The sequence below is a fragment of the Mesocricetus auratus genome, unplaced genomic scaffold (assembly GCF_017639785.1).
Source record: "Mesocricetus auratus isolate SY011 unplaced genomic scaffold, BCM_Maur_2.0 Super-Scaffold_100010, whole genome shotgun sequence".
Lineage (NCBI taxonomy): Eukaryota > Metazoa > Chordata > Mammalia > Rodentia > Cricetidae > Mesocricetus > Mesocricetus auratus.
The window spans coordinates 60,962-85,096 of NW_024429194.1; the positions used below are offsets into that span (position 1 = coordinate 60,962).

General features: G+C 37.2%; 1 protein-coding gene across 2 annotated transcripts in view; it reads right to left on the minus strand.

Moving 5' to 3' along the window:
• Positions 1-1,668: 1,668 nt before the first annotated feature.
• Yes1 (YES proto-oncogene 1, Src family tyrosine kinase) overlaps positions 1,669-24,135 on the minus strand; it is a 62,466-nt gene continuing 39,999 nt past the window's right edge. For both annotated transcript variants that reach the window (XM_005077054.4, XM_013118378.3), the window contains exons 9-12: positions 22,275-22,351; positions 20,658-20,811; positions 16,251-16,382; positions 1,669-4,635 (exon numbers count right to left, since the gene is read on the minus strand). In XM_005077054.4, the coding sequence (XP_005077111.1) occupies positions 4,427-4,635; positions 16,251-16,382; positions 20,658-20,811; positions 22,275-22,351 (572 nt within the window). In that variant the 3' untranslated portion in view covers positions 1,669-4,426. The remainder of the gene's footprint in view (positions 4,636-16,250; positions 16,383-20,657; positions 20,812-22,274; positions 22,352-24,135) is intronic.

Consider the following 24,135-nt stretch of genomic DNA (forward strand, 5'->3'; position numbering starts at 1 on the left):
ATGTTAAAGTTAAAACCTTCCTTTTTATTTAGACAGAAAAGAGGAGATGATGGGAGAAGTCTTCTGTACATATGTTTCTCTTATTGGTTGATGAATAAAACACTGTTGGCCAATAAAGAAGCAAAATAGGTGGGTCTAGGAGACAAGGATGATTCTGGGAAGTGTAGAAAGAAGTCGCTACGTGATCCCAGGAGAGGATGAATGAGTCTGGCGTTCTTGGTAAGATAAGACCATGTAGAAATACATATATTAGTCATTAAGGGTTAATACTTAAGGGCTACCTAGAAGAAATCCTACTCACTGGCCAACAGCTTATAATTAATACAGTGTCTCATGTGCATGTTTGTGTGTGATGGCTATTCTTGGTTGTCAACTTGACTATATTTAATCTGGATCTTTTTTTTTTTTTTTGGTTTTTACGAGACAGGGTTTCTCTGTATTGTTTCGGAGGCTATTGGTCCAGCCCGGCCTCGAACTCACAGAGATCCGCCTGCCTCTGCCTCCCGAGTGCTGGGATTAAAGGCGTGCGCCACCACCGCCCGGCTAATCTGGATCTTTAAGACAGGAAAACACACCTTTAATGCAGATCTTTTGAAATGGGAAGAGACATACTTTAATATGGATCTTGAGGTAGAAAGACATACTTTTAGTCCAGATCTTTAATCTAGATCTAATCTGGAAGCTTATATAAGGAAGGACATTGAAGAAGGAAGATTTTGCTTTTTGCCTGCTTGTTCTCACCTTGCTAGCAAGTCCATTCCTTCACTGACATTAGAGCCAACTTCTTTGGGCGTCCAGGGTATACTGAAGACGAGCTGAGACATCCAACTTCATGGACTGAGCAACTTCTAGATTCTTGAATCTTCTATTCATAGCCAGTCCTCAGCCTGTAAATCATTCTAATAAATCCCCTTTCTATATTCAGAGAAGTTATAAGTTTTGTTACTCTAGAGAACCCCGATTAATACAATGGCCTTCAGAAGCTTTGAAATGGCATCTTGAGAGCAGTGAAATCACAGATATGAGATAATATCATCTTAACAAAGCCAGTGAGATACAAGTTAAGTTTTGCACATACAAGATGATTTGATTTTTTTTACTGTGTTGGGAACTCACAGAAAAATAAGAGATAAGACACTATAAAGTCATATTTTATATTCCAGTAGTTTCTAAATGAATCAAAATGTTAAAAACTGAAAGTATAAACTATAAAATAGGTAACATGAATTTTTAATATTGGGACAGAAAAATGCTTTCTAAGCATAAAAAGGAATATACTCGGCAGAATGCAAATATATAACTTCAAATGTCAAGCACATGTAACATTACAATCATCAAACTAGAAAAAAATATGTTTTGTGAGACGGTCTCACTGTGTAGCTCTAGTTGGATTAGAATTGTCTATGTAGACTAGGCTGACCTGTAAATAACAGATTTGCCTGCCTCTGCCTCCCAAGTGTTGGGATTTTAGAAGCATGTACACCATGTCCAGTTGGAAAAACATTCTAGGAGATTGTTAATATACTACATGAATAATGAATTGAAGAAAGCATTGTGTTGACTGTTATTTGGGACTTTTTTTGGAAATCATGAAAAGGGTCAACAATTTAACATGAAGTAGTAGCAAAAAGCAATTAACACACTCATAGTACTGAAAATCACAAAAGCTTTTGACTAGGAATTTACATTTTTATTTTCATTAAACCTGGGAAAAGAGGTTCATAGAACACATAGCTGTTTGTGCAACTTTAGGAAAGTAAGTTTCTTATTACCCAAAGTGACTATCCTACTTTATACCCTTCATATCGTCTTTAGATAGATTCCCTTAAATCAACCAGGTTTTCTATATGATACATTGGCTGTATTTGCTGATACAATTTTAAAAAATGTCATTTACTAAACACAGGATGTTAATCATGTGAAATAAATTCAATAGTGTTCTAAGCCTAAGAAAGAAAGAATGGATTTTTAACTCTGTTCAGGACTTACAATTTCTAACTGAACATTTTTTCCAATGGAAGAATAAATTCAGAATCATCAATAGTTACAAAGTTAACAGGGAAATGTAAAGAGCAACTGAAAAGATAAGTAGATGCATTCAACAAAGATTTTTATTTTAATTATCCACAAAACAATATTACAACATTTTATAAAAATATTAAGCTTTAGGTTACCATTGTTTCTGTAAAAAAGTTTGTGCTAGAAGGCTGCTTTTGCCTACTTTTCCTTTTTGGTAAGGGTTAAAAGTTCCAAGTTAAGACAATAAAGATGAAACTGTTGAAAAAAAATCTTCAATGTACAAAACTGTTTCTTTTTCTTGACAATTTAAAAATACATAACAATTTAAACTGAATACACATTAAGTTAGTGTTGTATCCTTACTATACAAGTGTTATTATAAGAACTGCTCCATTCAGTTCATTTAAAATCTAAAGAATGCCATCAGCTTTTCTTGCCTTATTTTTCTGATCAGAATTAGTAGATAAACACAATTTTATTACCCTTTAAAGAATGCTTACGAAAACTACAATACCATAGTTCACATGAAGCCCTTTAAAACACTCATGTCACGAACTGTAGGCATCAGGGCAAATAAGGATGACACTCTTCTCAAGAGACCCCTTGCAGAGTATTCAGTACTGAATAGGTTAAGTAAGAAGAAACAAATACAACTTTTAGTACCAGAACTTTTGCCAATTTGCATGAAGTTCACTTGTCACATTTAAAGAGGTTTAAATCTGAACATAATTTACCATGGCACAGATCTTTAAATTTAGTGATTAAATGATGGTAGTTTAAAACTACATGCTGAAAATAAGAGAATGTGATACAATGCTTTAAAGTGTAATTGTAAAATGCAACATTTAAAAACATAAATATTAGACTTTTATTTTATTTAGCAGACTCAGTTTTTCCATTGCTAGACCCTTAAATCATTAACATTACTCAATTCAAATTAATATTTCATAATTTCTGAGTTAGAAAAACTCATTTTGAATGTTTTACTTCTGCACTTTAAATGGGCAAAAATTTCCCCCTTTAAATTATTGTTAACTCAGAGTAAATATTCTTCTTCAAAATAATCATGTTATGAAAGAAAAATATGATAACTACCAACTATATTTGAAATGTAAGTGCAATTTCGGAGATTTGAAAATTGGAGTTCTAAAAAGGTTCTGTATAAATCTGGGCCACTGAGATTAGTGTTAAGCCTTATCTTCACTATTTTGAGGATGTAAAACTTATTTAGTGTACATGTTAAGAAGAATTAGTTTTACAGTCATACTTTATAACTTTTAAAGCCTAAGAAACAGCTAATGAGGAGCTCTGAGTGTCAGCAAAGCCATGTCATCACTCCACAACACCACCATTAAACATTCCATCTCATTCCAATACCTGTAAAACTTTCACATTTTCTTCTCATACTTATTTAAATACATTTTCCTCTCTCCTATTCTATACTCAATACAAGCAAAGTGCATTCAAGTCCCTGATCTAGTGATGTTTTCTATTTGTGGAGGCCATCACCATAAAAACATACTAAGCAACACCTCACAGTACTCCATCTATTTTTTTTTTTTAATGGACTGCTTAAAGGCTGGTTTTTTTCCATGCTATGAAAATTTTTAAAGATTTTACCTTGGGCAGGATAGCATAATTTCAATTGTACATTGCCTTAAAAACATGAATACAACCTTAAAGAAGATTAACTTGCTTTCTGGTTACCTTCATTATTCTAAGTTGAACAATTCAAGAAATGACTAAAGAAAAAAAAATGTTTTTCTACTTTCCAGTTCTATTTAAAGTATGAAAATAGTGTATTAAGCTTCCAAATTCCATGGCTGTGGTCTAACATCTAATCAAGTTTTTGATGATGTTTATTATCCTTTTTTTTTTGGTTTTGGAAGACTTGGCCCATTCCACACAAAAGAAGGCCTGTGTTAAGACTACACACCAACTGTAAATAGAAAAACTAAAAACTAACTTTTGAGGCAAAAAAAAAAAAAACTGCAATGGAATTATTTGGTCCCATGAAGTTCTTTGATTTTAGATTTTACTGTGGTATAACAGCCCAAGTTTTGTCCATATCAATAAATAGTTTTCCCTTAGCCATTCTGAGTTTTGGGAAGAAAAGGAAGTGACTAGTAAACAGTAAGTAGTCTTGTTGCTCTTTCTTACCATGCTATCACCCACACAATTACAATATCTTAGCTCAACTTTCTTTGGACCCTGAAATTGTAAGATGTATCATTGGTACGTTAGAGTTTAACACTTGGGGAAAAAAGTGGTTTTGTGCAACTGTATCTGGAATTCCAGTTTACCATAAGAAACATGCAGAGTGAAGAGTATCTTCTCATTCCTGTGCATGAGCAACTCACACGAGGTCTTTATGTTTTGGCAGATATGTGCACACAGGCTACTTGAATTATAAATTTTCTCCTGGTTGATACTGTGGTTCTGTAGCAGTGAAGTAGTCTTCCAAGAAAGACTGAATATATTCAAATGTTGGTCTCTCATCAGGGTCCTTCTTCCAACAGAGATTCATTAAGTCATGGAGGGATTCTGGACAGCCCTGAGGGCAAGGCATCCTGTACCCTCGCTCTACTTGTTCCAGCACTTCACGATTTACCATACCTAATGTCAAGATTCAAACATTAAAAATAATGATCCTAGACACAAATAGTAAAACAGAGTAAATATCCTAGTCACTAAATGAAGATATGCCAAGTTTATCTAGTGAAAAGACATTTTCAATAGAGAATAGAATAAAATTTAAATGCCAATTTATATAAAGAAAAGCTGAGAAGTGATAATCTATACTTAAATTTTTACCTGTAACACAGTATTTTCAAACACCAAATAAATGTGACTGAGAATTTAGCGTGAACCGGCATTTTTCTATTACCATTTAATAACTCCAACTTGAGCTAATGAGGAATTAGGAGAGAATTCTAGTTTTATTTTTGTATATACTAACTACATAACTATTTCAAATCACTACCCTGAGTTTCCTTGTCTATTATCACCTATTTGGATTTGTCTTACTACACAGTTCATTTTTTTATTCTTTTGTAAGTTCCTTCCCATGATTGATGACTTACTATGCACTGTCCAAAGCTAGCAAGTGTACTTTTCCTAAATTTCTCTTCTCAACACTACCTCATTGTGATGGTAGAACCACTTAGGAGAAAAGTTCTGGGCATGGCTGTGAAGAATTTTCTAAATTAAGATAGCCTATAGGCAGACCTATGAAGGATTATCTAGGCTAGGTTCTTTAAGGTGGGAAGACCAATTCAACTATGTGTGGCATCATTCCATGAGCTGGGGTCTTGGACTGAATATAAAGGAGAAAGAACTGAACTCTAGCATTCATCTCTCTTTGCCCCCCCCTTTGGTTTTTCGAGACAGAAATTGTGAGACACATGCAGAAAGAACCAAATATTTAATTGAATTAAATTAATATTTAATTCAATGAGGGCCTTACTGTAACTGGAGACCTTTTGTTATTGATCATATATGCCTATGAATTTTTGTACTTCTTAATAGACTAATGTTAATTAATCTAAATAAGCCTGAATCTACAAAACCAACTTTAGGTACCAATTACTTCCCCCTTTTTTGAGTGTGTGCCAGAGATAGAACCCAGGACCCTTTTCTTTTTAAAGATTTGTTGTATTTCTAAGTGTGTGTGTGTGTGTGTGTGTGTGTGTGTGTGTGTGTGTGTGTGTGTATATTAGAGGAGTAAAGAACAGAAAGGAAGGGAAAGAAGAAGAGAGGGAGAGAACAAGAACTTGCAGGATACAGAAGGGTGCATTGGAACTCCTGGAGCTGAAGTTACAGGCAGTTGTGTCTTGCATGATGTGGGATCTGGGATCCAAGCTCCATTTCTCTACCACAGCAGTGCACTATCTCTCCAGTTTCTGAACCCAGGGCCTTATGTATACTAAACACATGCTCTACCACTTTAGTACTAATTCCTAACAACTCTTTTTTGATCCTTCAGATTTTCCTGATAATCACAACTATTGACAGTTTTTATGCCAACAGATTTAAAAGCAATGCATGGCAGAAATGGCTTCCATTTAATCTACCATTTCCTACAGAAGCACTTCTAAGATTCTGAGTAAGACATAACTCTGGAGTATGACAGGAAGTCAATTCTTTCATACCTGCTCTTTATTAAAAAGATAAAAGGCTCTTAACACTTAATACTTAGAACAGATAGCAATGGCTTTACACTCTGTCAATGAAGTATTTCATTATTGCTTACATCTGTTGAGGTTATTTTGCTCAAACAGTAGTAAAAAATAGAAACTGCTGGTGCTACATTTAATCATCTTCAGTAATCAAAGATGAGCAACATATAATCCTTTCTTGTTTTGAAGCCTGGAAATCTGGGGGCTGGAGAGGTAGCTCAGTGGTGAGTGCTGGCTTAGCACTCATAGCCCTAAGTCCACTCCCTAGCACTTTCCTGCTAAAATTAAAACAAAATCTACAAATCATTTATATTCTGTGTTTAGTTGAATGTTTATGTACTGTATATATATAGATACTTAATTTGTTAAACATTTTTGGATCTTTATGTTTCCCTGTTCAACTGACACTTTTGTCATTATTCAATGATCATTTGTCTCTAGTAATATTTTTGCCTTGAAGTCTACAGCTGGATAGTCAATGCATGCCTGTACTGTCAGTTCCAAGGGCAGAAATGGGGGTGAGGTAGATACAGAAGGATTTCTAGGGTTTGTTAGTTTCTAGCCAAGAAAAAAAAAAGAGCCCTTGATCCAGAGGAATCAAAAGGAATATGAGGAATAATGGGGACTATGCAAGATCTGGTTTTTGTCTTTTAACTGGAGTGTTTAGTGCACTTACACAATGTAATTTAAAGGCGTAAGTTTAACTATCATACCTGGTTTCTCTGTGTAGTCTTGACTATCATAGAACTCACTGGTGTTCCAACTCAAGTCACCAAGTCTGGTAAGCAAAGCACCTTTATCCATTAAACCCCACCTTACCCAAAATTATGTCTTTAAAGTACTGGAGAAAATTGTTGTAAAATACTAGTATTGTCTTACCACATTTATAGTACATCTAAAAATAAGGTCATTGGGGCCGGCCTCAAACGTAGAGAGAGGTCTACCTGCCTCTGCCTCCTGAGTGCTGGGATTAAAGGTATTTGCCACTGCCAGGTTTGTCATACCATTTACTTGCTGTTTGTTCCATCTATTCTTCTGTCCTCTTTATATTTTGATTATGCAAGCACTGTTTATTTATCCTTGCATTTTAGTGGATTTTGTTTTTGTGCTAGGGATCAAACCCATGCTAACTGAGCACTCTACACTCCACTCAATCTTCTACTGCTGAGCTACACTCTACTCGAATTGCAATATACTTCTCTGGGGCTAATATTTTACTTTAAATGAGTATTTTTTATAATCTCTAAATATTAACAGAAACTCAGAACTGTCTACCTACTACTATTTTATACCCTGTGACCTTTGTGTTACTATGATGGAATTTATAATTTATCTTTTTTTTTTTTCCAAGACAGGGTTTCTCCTAGATTTACAGATGGTTGTCCCACCATGTATATGCTGGGAAGAGAACTGGAGTCCACTGCAAGGGTAGCAAGTGTTCTTACATGAAGAGCCATCATACATAACAACGAACACTGCTGACTTTTGTTATCTTATATTAAAGACTCTCATATTTTTCTCAAAGACAGGGTTAGGGTTAGCCTTGGCTGTCCTGGCTGTAGATCAGGCTGGCCTCAAACTCAGTTCTGCCTGCATCTTCCTTCCAAGTGCTGGGATCAAAGGCATGCACCACCACTGCCTGGCTTTATTTTACTTTTTAAAGATTTATTTTTAAGTGTATGGGTGGTTTTGCCTATATATATGCCTATGTTGGAACACCAGAATCTAAATAGCAGAGAGCTAACTCATACAGGTTGTCCTCTGATCTTTCTAAATATGTCTGTACACATACATATAAATAAATAAATATAAACATATTAAAGATATTTCACGTTTCTAGCTTCCATATGCTGTGAGGGAAAGGCAAGTATATACCAACTGCCAATGGCTATTGACTTTGATAATCTGGTAATGCTGTACCTGATTGAAGTACATTGAATTTCCTTTATCCTGCTTCAAGTTCACTGAGTTAACCAAAACTATTTATTTTTAAGAAAGACTTCTGGCTATTCCTTTTCTAGTAATAATTGTTAGTATTCCACTTTCCCATCTCCTAGGTTTCCAGGTACAGAGAAACTAGATCATTTCACTATGTTCCACTTAGTTCAGACATTGTCCATCCCTACCCCCAGGTATTTAATCTATACATTGCATTGAGAAGTCATCTAATAATGAACCTATGAATCTACTAATTTTGTCTTCCACAGCCATATAATGTGTTAATTTTACATACTGTTTTACAGTTCTTATATGATATTTACTTATTAGAAACAGGGGCTTCTACTATATACGGACGATAAAAAAGGGCTGAGAAAGAAATCAGAGAAACATCACCCTTTACAATTGCCACAAATAACATAAAATGCCTTGGGGTAATGCTAACCAAACAAGTGAAAGACCTGTATCACAAGAAGTTTGAGTCTTTAAAGAAAGAAATTAAAGAAGACACCAGAAAACGGAAAGATTACCCATGCTCTTGGATAGGTAGGATCAATGTAGTAAAAATGGGAATCCTGCCAAAAGCAATCTACAGACTCAATGCAATCCCCATCAAAATTTCAGCACAATTCTTCACAGACCTTGAAAGAACAATTTTCAACTTTATATGGAAAAACAAAAGACCCAAGATAGCCAAGACAACCCTGTTCAACAAAGCAACGTCGGGAGGCATCACCATCCCTGACTTCAAGCTCCGTTATAGAGCTATAGTCCTGAAAACAGCTTGGTATTGGCACAAAAATAGACAGGTAGACCAATGGAATCGATATGAACACTCCAAATGGTGCTGTCATAACTGGATATTGGCATGTAGACGACTTCAGATAGATCCATGTCTATCGCCATGCACAAAATTTAAGTCCAAATGGATCCAAGACCTCAACATAAATCCAGCCACACTGAAACTCTTAGAAGAGAAGGTGAGGTACCCTTCAATGAATTGGTACAGGAGACCACTTCCTGAACATAGGACCTCCTGAAACTGAGAAGCTTCTGTAAGGCAAAAGACACAGTCAACAAGACAAAAAGGCAGCCCACAGAATGGGAAAAGATATTCACTAACTCCACATCTGACACAGGGCTGATTTTCAAAATTTACAAAGAACTCAAGAAGCAAATCTCCAAAACAATAAAGGATTCAATTAAAAAGTGGGGTACAGAACTAAATAGAAATTTCTCAATAAAGGAGTCTAAAATGACTGAGAGACACTTAAGAAAGTGCTCAACATCCTTAGCCATTAGGGAAATGCAAATCAAAACAACTCTGAGATATCATCTTACTCCTGTCAGAATGGCTAAAATAAAAAACACCAATGACAGCTTATTCTGGAGTGGATGTGGAGAAAGAGAACACTCCTCCATTGCTGGTGGGAGTGCAAACTTCTACAGCCACTTTGGAAATCAGTATGGAGATTCCTCAGGAAAACGGAAATCAGTCTACCACAAGACTCAGCAATTCCACTCTTAGGCATATACTCAAAAGATGCCCATTCATACAAGGATGTCTGTTCCACTATGTTCATAGCAGCATTATTTGTAATAGCCAGATCCTGGAAGCAACCTAGTTGCCCCACAACTGAAGAGTGGATAGAGAAAATGTGGTAATATTTACACAATGTACTACTCAGTGGAAAAAAACAATGGAATTTTTGAAATGTGGAGGCAAATAGATAGCACTAGAAGAAACCATCCTGAGTGAGGTACTCACTCATATATGGATTTCAGACATGGATCAGGGGAGTGCCACCCTACAATTCCATTGCCAGTGAGTCTGGGAAACAGGGAGGTTCCCAGGAGAGATATGCATGATACCTCAGAGAAGGAGAATAAGGTAAGATCTCCTGAGCAGATTGGGAGCATGAGGGGAGTAGAGAGGGAAGGGGGGGAGAGGAAGACATAGGGGGAGCAGGAAGGTTGAGTCGGGGGAAGAATAAAGGAGAGCAGGATGAGAGATACCATAATAGAGGGAGTCATTATAGGTTTGAGGAGAGAGCTGACACTAGTGAGATTTCCAGAGATCTACAAGGATGACACCAACTGGCAAACTCAGCAATAGTGGAGAGACTACCTTAATAGCCCCTGATAATGAGATTGAGGACTACCTTATATGCCATCCTAGAACCCTCAACCAGTGACTGATGGAAGCAGAGGCGGATACCCACAGTTAAACACTGAACTCCTGGAACCCAGTGACAGAGAGGGAAGAGTGATGAGCAAAAGGGTTAAGACCATGCTGGTGAAACCCACAAAGACAGCTGGCCTGACAAGGGGGAGCTCTTGGACTCCAGACTGACAGCTGAGAGACCAGCAGGGGGCTGATCCAGAAGTACCAATGAACTTTGGGAGTCTATTCCACATGGAGGGATGCTCTCTTGGCCTAACACATGGGGGAGGGCCTAGGTGCTGCCCTGGATGAAATGACAGACTCTGGAGATCTCTCCCTGGGGGAGCTAGTGGAGAGGCAAGGGAGGAGGGGTGGGAGAGGGAGCTGGGATTGACATGTGAAGCAAGCATGTTTCCAATTTAAATAAAATATTGGAAAAAAAAAAAAAAGAAACAGGGGCTTGCTAAGCAGCTCAGTGTGGCCTTGAATCTGTGATCCTTCTGCTTCAGCCTCCAGATTGCTGGGATTACAGGTGTGCACCACCACATCCAGCTTTGATTATTTTCTTTATAGATTCCAATTCTATTGAAATTCTCTAGTCTTCCTTGTCATTTTGCTAATCACTTCTTTCATTTTAAGTACTGTTAACTTTGGTCATATATACCTATAGTACCAGCAGTTTGGAGGCTGAGACAGGAAGATCATTTCAAGTTTGAGGCCAGTCTGGCTATACTTTAAATAGTAAGATTAAAGAAAGCTTGAGATATCCTGCCTCAGACAACACACACACACACACACACACACACACACACACACACACACACACACACACACACACACACCATGCAAATATACCCCCTAAATACACCATGCACTCATACCTCATACACATACACACACCAGGACCCCCCCCCCCACAAACACAAATTTTAATAAGTTTATGATAGGGGTTCTCTATAGGGCCTAATAATTTTCAATTCTTGAATCAATCATCTATTTGTTTATATTTTGGAGACATGGACTTAATATGTACTCTGCTGGCCTGGAACTCACAAAGATCCACCTGTTTCTGCCTCTCAAGTGTTGAGATTAAAAAATGTACCACAATACCTGACTTGTGGCAGTTTGAATGAGAATGGCTACCACAGGCTAAAATATCCGAATGTTTGTCACCAGCTAATTGAATAGTTTAAAAAGGATTAGGAGGTGTGGTCTTGTTGGACAATGTGTGTCGCTAGGAATGGGCTTTCAGATTTCAAAAGCCAATGCCAGGTTTAATATCTCTCTCTCTGCCTGATGCCTGGGGATCAGATGTAAAGCTCTCAGCTACTGCTCCTTCCTGCACCAGGCCTGTCTGCTTCTTGTTATGATGACTAACCCTCTAAAACTGTAAGCAAGTCCACACTTAAGTGTTTACTTTTCTAAGAGTTGCCTTGGACATGCTATCTCTTCACAGTAATAGAATAATAACTTTCCCCATACAAATCAACAGTTCTCAACCTGTGGGTTGCGACCCTTTTGGGGGTTGAATCACCCTTTCATAGGAGTCATATCAGATAGTTATATTACAATTCATAACAGTAGCAAAATTAGTTATGAAGTAGGAACAAAATAATTTTATGGTTAGAGGTCACCACAACATCAGGTACTGTATTAAAAAGTCACAGCACTAGGAAGGTTGAGAACCACTGCACTAAATAACTGTGGCTTTGTTTTTCCTTCACAGAATACAAAATTTTACACCAACAGATCTATTTTATGTTGACATTCTGAATCACATACTATGGATTATTTATTTTTCTTCAAGACATTAGGTTTTATTTTAACAGTAAATTTACTGTCAAATCACCTGGTTATTACTTGGCAAGACCTGGCTTTAGGTTTTCTTTAGTTTTAACTTTTCTACTAGAGCACTGCTGTTGCAACACAGTCCAGGAATGGAGTTATGTGAGGAGAATTCTGAGTGCTTGTGAGAACTCTCCATGAAAACAAGACAAGAGTCTTGTGATCTCAATTTCTTCAAAAACAGAAAATTATTCTTTGAATATGTTTTTGTGCTCCTCCTGGGGGTGCTCCTCCCAGGTGTAGTGAATTCACTTCAGAAAACTCATTATTGCTTGCTGCTGTTTAAACTTTGCTTTATATGCCTCTATGGAAGTTTTATACAGCTTGCACTCATGAGAACTTTACTCATGTGACTTTTCTTAACTCTCAGAGTACAAATTGGCTGCAGTGCTGAATAAAGTTGGTATGAGACTTTAGTCTACCTCATTTATTGGTCCCATTACCCCAGGTCCCACTGCCTCTAGAGTGGTGACACATTGCTTTTTAGGGTCTCAACAAAAAGCCTAAAATGTTCCCAAATATCTGTTCATTTTGGCTATGCAGGAACCCTCTAGCACTCTGTGCTTTTAGTTCAGCTCAGCTTAGCTCAACTTTCAGACTTTGAGTGCCTGTTTACTGTTAGATGTCCCTCCCACAGCCTTTCCCTGTGTAGGTGAAGGTTAGGAGGACCTACTAGAAAGGGACTTTATAATGTAGAATTTCAGAGCTTTTACTGGGGCTCCTTCCCTTTTAGGGGCACTTGAATTTCTTTCCCCTTTGTTCAGAAACAAACAAACAAACAAACAAAAAACCCTGATGTCTTCATTTGAACTTCATCAATATGCCCACTCAGAAAATGTTGGAGAGAAACATGATAAAAATGAAGGTCTCATAAAAAAAAAAAAAGAGAGAGATTGCATTCTTCCTTGGAGGCTGTGAAATACAAAAACAACTGTATTATGTATCTGTCTAATTCTGTAGTTGTTTGTAGTGACATAGTAGATATTAGATTCTCTATTGTGGTCAAAACAGAAAGTACACCATAATTAAAACTTCACAGGGTTAAGGCTAATATAACTGTTTTTTCACTCTGGCTATATTTGCTGGTATAGAGAAAATAGAACTAGATTTTATCCAGCAATATGATTTAAGTAGTAATAAAGTAAAAGAAAGACAATGGATAAAATAAACCCAATGGAGTGATGATACTCTGCTTGACTGTAAAGTTTAAGAATAAAGGGGTTTCAGAAAGAGGATGTGAGAATGGCAAGGTTGGTACTAATACATTAAAGATCTTGGCGGTGTCAAGAAATTGCTAAAGCTGGGGAAGAAAAGAATGGAGTCAGATAAGGTGTACATGACATTGTGGTAATGAGAGCAATGCAGTTATAGGCATTGTTAAGGTTGAAAGTGTGAAAATGACAAGATCCCACACGGAAAGTGCTCAAGTCATGCGAAGAACCACTGACATATATGTTAAGATGACTATTGTGTCCTTGGTGTATTGATTATTTTCAGATTCATAAGATCCCATCTATTATTTGTTGTTTTTAGTGCCTGTGCTATTGTTGCCCTGGTCAGAAGTCTTTTCCTGTGCCAATGAGTTCAAGCATTTTCCATACTTTCTATTCTATTAGATTCAGGTTATCTGCTCTTCTGTTGAGGTCCTTGATCCATCTGGAGTTTTATACAGGATGATACATATGGATCTATTTGGATTATTCTACATGGAGCCATTTAGTTCAACCAGTACTATTTGCCTTTTCTCCAGTGTGTACTTTTTGTCAAAAATCAGGTGCCTGTAGGTATGTGGAATTGAGGTCTTCAAAATTAAAACAATCTAAATAGTCACCAAATATTTGCAGAGACAATATCCAAACTAGACATCTTATACCTCCAAGTAAAATCACCAGTGCCAGGAATGTTGATGTTAAACAAAGGGCTCCCATAGAAACACTAACAGCAGTGCCAGGAATGTTGATGTTGACCAAAGGGGTCCTGTAGAAACACTGCCACCAAACATCACAGGCCACTGCCAAGGCTATTGGTTGTTCTCTACAAACTAATGGTAAGGTCCTATTGTAGAAGAAAATATTTACTTATGACATTGAACACAGAGAAATTGAGCTGTTGCTAAATTAGAAGCTTTAGCCCTACTGATTAGCATTCATGGTGCTGGAATGTACTCTACATGCATTGGAAGAGAAAGATCATCAGTATCACCCAGCTACCTACAACAGCAACCTGACTGCAAGACACACTGGTGCAATAGTGTCACAAATGTCTACAGTGTTATATATACATGGGATGTCTTTATCAAAGCCCTCCCCCTTAAGACTCAGGTACTGATGCGGAAGAGGAAGCAGAAAGATTGTAAATCCAGGGGTGATAGTTGACTCAAAGGAAACAGTGTCTTCCAGATACAATAGGACTGATGCACATATGCACTCAGAGACTGCGGTTAATACACAAGATTTGCACAGGTTCAAGCCGGATGGGGTCACAGCACTGAAAGGAGAAAGGATACAGAGCATCCCACCCCTAACCAATAAGGTATTTTCAATTGAAGACCTGAAAACAAAGAGAAACATCAGTTTTCTCTAATTGAATGTCACTTAGTATATCAACCACACTCCAAGGCAGACCCTGTGCCTAGAAGTAGTTGGCCAACACAAAACAAACTCAGTGATATTTTTGTTACTCTTTTTTTTTTTCAAACACAGGGATTCTCTGTGTATCCTAGAACTAGGTCTGTAGACCAGGCTAGCACTGAACTTAAGATTCACCTACCACTGTGCTTACCAAGTGCTAGAATTAAAGGCCCTGTGTAGCACTCTTCTTTTGGTCTTACTGGTCTTTTGGTTGTTTGTTTTCATTTTTTGTGGGTTTTTTAAAAATTTTTTTTGAAAGAGTGGAAAAACAAAGATGGGTGGATAGAATGTTGGGAAGGACCTGGGACAAGTTTGGGGCAGGAAAAAATGATAAAAATATATTGTATGGCCAGGCAGTGGTGGCGCATGCCTTTAATCCCAGCACTCGGGAGGCAGAGGCAGGGGGATCTCTGTGAATTCGAGGCCAGGCTAGACTGACAGCCTCCAAAACAATACAGAGAAACCCTGTCTCGTAAAAACCAAAAAAAAAAAAAAATATATATATATATATATATATATGTATGTATACAATATATACATACATATATATTGTATGAAAAGCCAGCCAGTGGTGGTACATGCCTTGAATCCCAACATTTGGGAGGCAGAGACAGGTGTATCTCTGAGTTAGAGGTCAGCTACAGAGTTAAGTTCCAGGACAACTAGGGTTATACAGAGAAACCCGGTCTCAAAAAAACCATACATGTATGTGTGTGCATGTGATGAAAAAAATTTAGTAAATAAAAAAAAGATGAGCATTAATTAAGACAGGAATGGATTCTTACTGGACAGGGTGAGAACTTGTATGGCTAAGTATCAGCACATAATGAAGGGATGTGGACCACAAAGTGACAACACTAGATATATCACTGCAAGTATTAAGGAATGGTCTATAAGAGAAGATCATTATAGTAATTCTTTCCAAAGACTGGATTTTCTATGCTTTCACACTCCTCAACTGTTAGGATACCTCAGTGGACATGTTTGAGAGGTAACAGGTTGATAGGCTAAAATTTCTTCTTGCTCCCAAAAAACCTCTATCCTTAATTTTTAAGAGTAAAATACTTTGTTTTTCCTCTTATTACTAAATAGAAAACAATGCTTCTCAAAACAATCTTTTGAGTCTAGAATATCTTATTTCTAGAAAAGAAGAATTACTTGGGGGGGCAGATGTAACTTAGGATATTTAAGATATGCCTCTGATATGAGAGTTTTTTGAAAACTATCTTAGAGATGAAAGCCCAAGTGAATGCACACTGCCTGTGCTTGCTCAAGGATTCCAGCTCTCATGGACTGATATATGTATATATATATATATATATATACATATATATATATATATATATATACCCTGTGCCAAAACAAGGGGCAGGAAAGAAGAAATAAAGTCTCTCTCTCCCTCCCAATTTTGTTGAGTGAACTTCTCATTAAAGCCTATGATGAGATAACTAAAGAGCTTGAGTAATAAAAGCTTACCTGGATATGGAACTCTCCCCTTTGTTACCAGTTCTGTCTGTAGAATTCCAAATGACCACACGTCTGACTTTATCGTAAACCGACCATACAGTGCAGCTTCAGGAGCTGTCCACTTGATTGGAAATTTTGCACCTAAAAAATATTGGCAATCTTAAATGTTTTTAAAAAGCCTATCTGTGTAAATGTAAGGTACACAAGTCTAATCTGTGTCAATATCCCAATTTTGTCATAAGTTTAAGTCTTCAAACACAGAAAATACATGGAAAACTGCAATGACTTTAAATTTTTAAATTAAATCTGCTTTTTCTTATATTTAATCATATAAAAAGTTGCTGGTGGGAATAGCTCATGATCCAATAAAATAGCAGTAGAGATTTTAATAAAACAAAAACATGAATTACAAAATTGGAAAATTGGGGGCACATGGGATCTTGATCTTAGGCTAGTCTTAAATTCTCATAATCCTGGCAAGGTGGGCCTGGTGGTGTACACTTTTAATCCCAGCACTCAGGAGGCAGAGGCAGGCAATCTCACTGAGTTCAAGAGCAGCCTGGTCTACAGAGCAAGTTCTAATACAGCCAGGGCTACAAACAGAAACCATGTCTTCAAAAAAAAAGAGAAAAAGGGGGAGGAATCTCACAATCCTGTGTCAGCCTCCTGAAAACAAACACTTGCTAAATCAAGCTAAATCTGTTACTGTTTTTAGTATGTGTGTATAAAATATGCGATGGACAAAGATTAAAACTTCATGCATGAGTCTTTCTCCCTCTGTCTGGCTTTTTTGAGAAAGGGTCAGCTGGTCTCTAACATGCTATCTATTGGAGAATGACCATGAACTCCTGATCCTTCCGCCTCTAACTTCCAAGCGCTAGACCTAGAGACATGAAACACTACATGATTAAAGTCTACAACTTTAGGTTCACTTAATGTCCAGTGGCTGTAGCCAATCATGTTTGAAGACCTATTCTGGGTCTAATGGCTACTGGCTCATAATCTTTTCTATACTTTTGTACTATCTTTGCAGAAGTTTTCTATTGTGCTATTGTATCTTTTATTGTGTATTTGTGTGTGTACACATGTGCCATGGCACTTGTATGGAGGTCAGAAGACAACTTTGTGGAATTATCTCTACTTTTCCATCTTTACATGGGTTCCAACAATCAAATTCAGGCCATCAGGTTCGAGTAACAAGCACATTTATCAGGTGAGTCACTGCACCAGCCTTTATGTTATCATTTTTAAAACATCACGATAATTTACACAAATATTTAGTGTATGACTTCAATATACATAATTACTATGGATATACAAACAACACAATTTTGATGAAATTTGACTAGTAAAATTATAAGTGCTGTATATACTTGAAATGATTATATATATGTGTGTTTCTAAGAGTTCTTAGATATTATAAAAAATAGTTCAATTTTTACTTGTCACAGTAACAAGGTTTCATTAAAAAGTGGCAGCTAAATTTAGCCTTAAACAAATGGTTAGGATTTTCTAAGTAAGGACTACAGGGATGTATGACTAGAGGTAAGTATATGTAGGGGTAGAGACAGAAGTGAAGAGGCTGGTGAGATGACTCAGCAATTAAGAGCATCAGCTGCTCTTCCAGAGGACCCAGGATTGATCATCAATATCCACATGGCAGCTAATATCCATCTGTCACTCCAGTTCTAGTGGATCTGACACCCTCTTCCAGCCTCCACAGGTACTACATGCATGTGGCACACTTACATACATGCAAGCGAAACACCTATACACATAAAATCATCCTGAGTGAAGCAAACCAGACCCAGAAGGACCAATATAATATGTACTCATTCATAAGTGGATACCAGACATAAAGCAAAAGACGCCCAGCCTACAATCCACAACCCCAGAGAAGTCAGACCCCTCTTCCAGAAACAGATGGAAGCAGATACAGAAATCCACAACTAAGCTCCTGGAGTACAATCAAAGTGACGGAGGAGTCAAGACCTTGATAGGGGAAACCCACAGAATCAGTTGACCCAAGCTAGTGAGAGATCACTGAGTCTGGTCTGACAAATGGGGAACCTGCATAAGACCGAACTAGACTCCCTTAATACAGGTGACAGTATTAAGGGAGTCTAGCTGGTAATACAGGTGACAGTATTAAGGGAGTCTAGCTGGAACAATATATGAGGCCACTGGCAGTGGGTCCAAGATCTAATTCTAATGTATAAAATGACTTACTGGAGCCAATTCTATATGGAGAGATGCCATGTACAGTCTAGACACAGGGGTGTGGGGGATGGGGAGGTACCTTGGTCCTGCCTCAAAAAGATGGGGTGTGTGGGACAGTGGGGGGAGTAGGAGGAGAGAAGGGAGGGGGAACTGGGATTGGAATGTAAAAAATAAACTAATAAAAAAATAGAATAAAAGAATATTATACTGCTATGATTACCAAAGCTTCTTAGAAAATTTAAAGCTAAGTGGTATTTATCTTAATTTTTTTCCTTCATCATTGTAAATATCTCTTTAGGCCTTTTACCTCTATCTATAACATTTAGAGTAAGTTTTTAAAACTGAAAAAAGGAGATTGCTGGGATTTATTTTGAGTTATGTTGAATTTGTAGAACATACTACTAAGACTTGATAATAAGGTATTTCCTTCTTCATGAACTTGAACAGCCTCTTAATTATTTGCTTAGATTTTCTTTAGTTCTTTCATTAAAATTTTCCTCACTAAAAAAAAAAATGTGCCAGGCGGTGGTGGCGCACGCCTTTAATCTCAGCACTCAGATCTCTGTGAGTTCGAGGCCAGGCTGGACCTCCAAAACAATACAGAGAAACCCTGTCTCATAACCCCCCCCCAAAAAAAAGCCTTTTTAAAACTAGAGTTAAATCATGGGTTTTCTACTTTGGCAATGCTAACTATTCTGGGACTGGCAATTATTTTGTGTGTGTGTGTGTGTGATTATTAGGCTGTATGTTACAGCATGTTTAGTAATATTTTAGCCTCTTTCTACCAGATGCTAACAGTAGTCCCCAAATTGGAACAACAAAAAATGTTTCTAGACATAGCTCATGTTTCCGTGGAGCAGGAAGAGATAACAGTTGATTGGGAACCACCTCCAATCTAAGACAACAGCTCAAATAACAACTCACCAAGTTTTTTTTTTGTTTGTTTTGGTTTTTACATTGTTTTTTGTTTAAAAAAAAAAATCACAAAACATTTAGGTCAAGTGCTTGCTGCCCCTGAGGACTTGAGTTTGGATTCCCAGAACCCATGTAACTAGTATCTGTAATCCAAGTGCTTTTACAGTGAGAGAGTAAGTGGAAACAGAAAAATGTCAGGATGTTGTAGACAGCTAAACCTGGGAAACAAGAAATCCAATCTCAAGATGGGAGGAGAGTAATACCCAAGGTTGTCTTCTGACCTCTGTGTGCTTACTGTGTCATGTGTGTGTCTATACTCACAAACATACATACATGCAAACACAAAGAATAAACAAAATTTACTGCTGACACTTTAAAGGGAGTACCAAGGATATTTTACCTGCTATATTTATAATGCAAAAGTATCTTGTCAAACTCTTCTTTGTAGGAATTAACTATTCTAAAGCCAAAGTATTATTTATTGTATAGAATTATGAATGATATCAATGTTTCTGAGTCCTCTGAAGGAATCTAGAAGTATTTCATTTTTATTGTTACTTATTTTTTAAATTTGTTTTGTTTTTAAGCTTTAAAAAGGGTGTGTGTGTGGCTGGTCATGCCACAGCATGGGTATGGTTGATGAGGACAATTTTAGGGACTTGGTTCTTTCTTCTACTTTGTCAAGACAGAGTCTCTCATTTTTGCAGCTGTACTACCTACCCACTACAGGTTAGTTGGCCTGTCAGTTTCTGAGTGATTATCCTGTTTTTACCTCCCATGTCCCCCTACAGGAGTACTGGGATTAAAGATGCACACCACCACATTCAAATTTATATCATAGATTCTAGGGGTCAAACACAGGCCACCAGGCTTCGTATTCTAAGAGTTTTTTTTTTACTGGCTGAGCCATTTTCCTGACCCCCCCCCCTCAAATCTAGTTGACCTCCAACAGATCTCATAGATGGAGCTGCTTTGCTACATGGGAAACACTCACACAGAAGTACTTAGTCTACAGATGGTTTCATGCCAAGTCTACAAGAACATGCATGTTACATGCTAGGCAAAAAGGCAGTCTCTCTGTCTAGCTGTGCCTACAACAAAAGGCTCTCTCATCCACACCCTACCCTGGTCACTATGTGTGAGCTGACTGCTCAGGTAGGTAGGAACCTGGCTATCCACTACAAGTATTAGTATTCCATAAAGTTCTGGGTGTTCAAAACAGTGTTAAGTAAGATAAGCATAGGGCATTAGATTATAAGCATCTATGTATGTTATTTTTACCTTGTCTTGCTGTGTATTCATTGTCTTCAATTAATCTTGCTAAGCCAAAATCTGCTATTTTGCATACAAGATTTTCTCCTACAAGAATATTAGCAGCTCGGAGATCTCGATGAATATAGTTCATTCTTTCAATATATGCCATACCATCAGCAATCTTAAGAGAGGAAGCAAAACAAGATACAAAATACATGATGCAAAGGGAAGAAGACACTTTTGGTTAAATTAAAAGGGACTGTTGAAAAAAAAATTAGGTATCTCAAAAAAAAATTACAGTAACTGAAACTGTTCAGAAGACAACATAAAAAAACTATAATTAAAAAAAAAGGCTAAATTAATCTTTACATCCCTAACACTGAAAGGAAAAATCACATATTTGGAAGATCAATATTTTATGCCTAGAGTATATCCAGTACCTATGATCAGCACAGTGTCCTATTGTCTTCTTGTCAATGGTCAGAAGAACTCCACCACTAGAGGATGGAGTCTGGACTCTCTGGACAAAAACTCACATGGTCCACACCAGATACAATCTAAGGTACTGAAAAACTATAGCTTGTGAGATGTGGCCACAGTCTGTTTTCATATGCCTTGAGAAGTGTTTAAAAAAATGGCTTCTACATTTTTTGAAGGGCTGTGAAAACTAATGAGACCCAACACGGTTTATACACGCCATTTACCTAAGTTTTTTATAAAAGCGATCTGCCATTTTTCCAAGAGAAAATGCCTAAAAGCCTTGAACACAGGGTCTGACATATGCCTGTTTCCTCAGAAGTCTGTCTACATTATCAGATGCTGTAGACATGTGGACTTTCAATGACAAGTAAAAGCTACAGAACCAAGCTCATAAACTGAAGTCAATAAATGGTGCCTTTAATACTTACCCTCTATCTTTTTTTTTTTGGTTTTTCGAGGCAGGGTTTCTCTGTGGTTTTGGAGCCTGTCCTGGAACTAGCTCTTGTAGACCAGGCTGGTCTCGAACTCACAGAGATCCGCCTCCTTGGGATTAAAGGCGTGCGCCACCACTGCCGGGCACTTACCCTCTATCTTAATAGAAACTTTGCAACAAAAATTCAGAAGTGCAAAAAACTAATTCTTACCTATATATTATATGAATTCTTGTCTTGAACTATAAGCACATTTAAGCATATACTTTCAGGTTTTAATATTTGTAATAATCCCTATCCATCTTCTTTTTCTTTTCTTTTTGAGTAGGGTTTCTCTGTGTAGCCCTGGCTATGCTGGAACTCACTGTGTAGACCAGATTGGCCTTGAACATCTATCTCCTGAGTGCTGATATTAAAAGCGTGTGCCTCTACCTCCACGACTCGGCCCATCTTAATTTTCTTAAATTTATCTGCTGAAACGTAAATACAGACTTTATTTGTGGATATATGTGTCAAAGACCATATGATACAGAGCAGCAGTATCTAACCAGAAGAGTTATAGCAATTCTAATACTAGCTCTGCTACTAAGAGGCTCACACTGACTATCTCCAATGTTCCTTCCTCTTCTAAAATTCCCATATTTCATTGCACCAATCTTAATATTATGCTAAGGTTTTTCTGCATTTTAAACACACGCTTTTGATTAAAATTTATACATAAATATTCAACTACCTGAGCAGCCATATCAACCAGCTGTGGAAGCTTCAAATATTTTCCATCTCCTTCTTTAAGGAAATCTAACAAACTCCCTGTAAGAGACAAAAAGATATTCCAGAAAAATTTGAACATTAAAATGGAAATGAATATTCTTCAGTACCTTAAACTAATCATCAAACCAGAAAAATGTTTCAGCACTTTGGAACTAGCAAATATTCCAGAGGAGTCCCAAACTAAAATTTTAAAACTTCTCCTGATCCTCCCCACCCAAACACACACTTTCTGATCAAGACTGGAATATCACGGAGTAGTTATAATTACATACAGGCAGCTCATGCTGGCTTGATGGATAGCTCCTGGGGTCAGGAGATGACACTAGGGGATAGTAAAGTATGATGAACTCAGCAAAGTGAAAGGTTAGGAAAGGAGGTCTGGTGGTTTTCTCTACTATGAGTTAAAAGCATACAACATCAGATAAACCCAAATCAAGACACATTTTTATAAAACAAGACAACAAAAACAATCATTTTCATAAGAAAAACCGAGAATTTCAGATTAAAAGACATAAAAGAGAGATGGTATTAAGTACCGGGTTTGACCATGGATTCCACACTAGATCAGGAAAGTATAATTAGCAGAACTGGTAAAGAAAGAGAAACAAATTCTGAGGTCAACATGGCTCAGTGGTAGAGTGTGTTCCTAGAATGTACAATACCCTGGGTTTGGCTGTCAGTAAAACAAGAAAAAACACAACATGGAAATCATGAGCAGCAAGAAAATCTGTCTGCTACAATAGGTTTAGGATAAAGCACATGAGGCAATAAGCTTTAATGGATTACAGGGGTCTACTGTTAAGCAACTGAATATTAAAATAAGGAGTTAATTTTAAAACCAGAAACGACTTTTATTATTTTATATTCTAAATCTCTCACCTAGAAATAATCTTAACCCAATTATGTAATAACACAGAATTCTGGCATTTTCTCCCAATTTAAAGAACAAACAAACAAAAAAACCAATTCATTAAGCTATGTGGATAATCCATTAGTCTTACCTCCATTTAAATTTTTATTGTATCAATATCTTGATTTAAATTTCTTTCTTGTCCTTTTCTAACTTCCTCTTCTATTCACTGATTGCACTCATTTAAATGCCATTAGGCAGGAGTTGTTTGCAGCCTAACTACCTTCCAAAGAAGTCATATACTTTTGGAATTTTAGTTATATTTTGGCTATCAATTAATAAGCTATTGGTTTTAGTACTTTTAGAGGGATTTTTTTCCCCCTCGTGTAGCCAATTTGAATGTGTAGACTCTTCCATCACCAGTAACAGGAAAAACATCACCAGCCATGGTGGACTACTAGAGAAAGTGACATAATAGTAACTTATCTAGTCTAATTCAAAAATAAGCTGAGCAGTGGTGGTACACACCTTTAATCCCAGCACTTTGGAAGTAGAGGCAAGTGGATCTCTGTGTTCAAAGCCAGCCTGGTCTACAGAGTAAGTTCCAAGACAGCCAGGACTCAACAGAGAACCCTGTCTCAAAAAATAAAAACAAAGTAAAACATACTTAAAAATTTAAAAATAGATCCAATTAAAAATGGGTAGATTCAGGCTAATCAGCATCATTTCATCACTTACTAGCTCCTCTTCAAAAGCATCACTGACCTAGAAATAAAGAGGGAAGAGCATTAACCTTGCCTGGCTTTGCCCCTGGCTCTAACTAGCAGTTACATAAGAGCCCACCTGTGCCTGGGTTGGGAAGGATGAGAAATTTCAATTGACAGGGGAGAACAGTTTCTGAAAGTCCAGTGTGTAAGAACTCTGTGTGTGTGTGTGTGTGTGTGTGTGTGTGTGTGTATAGAGATAGATAGAT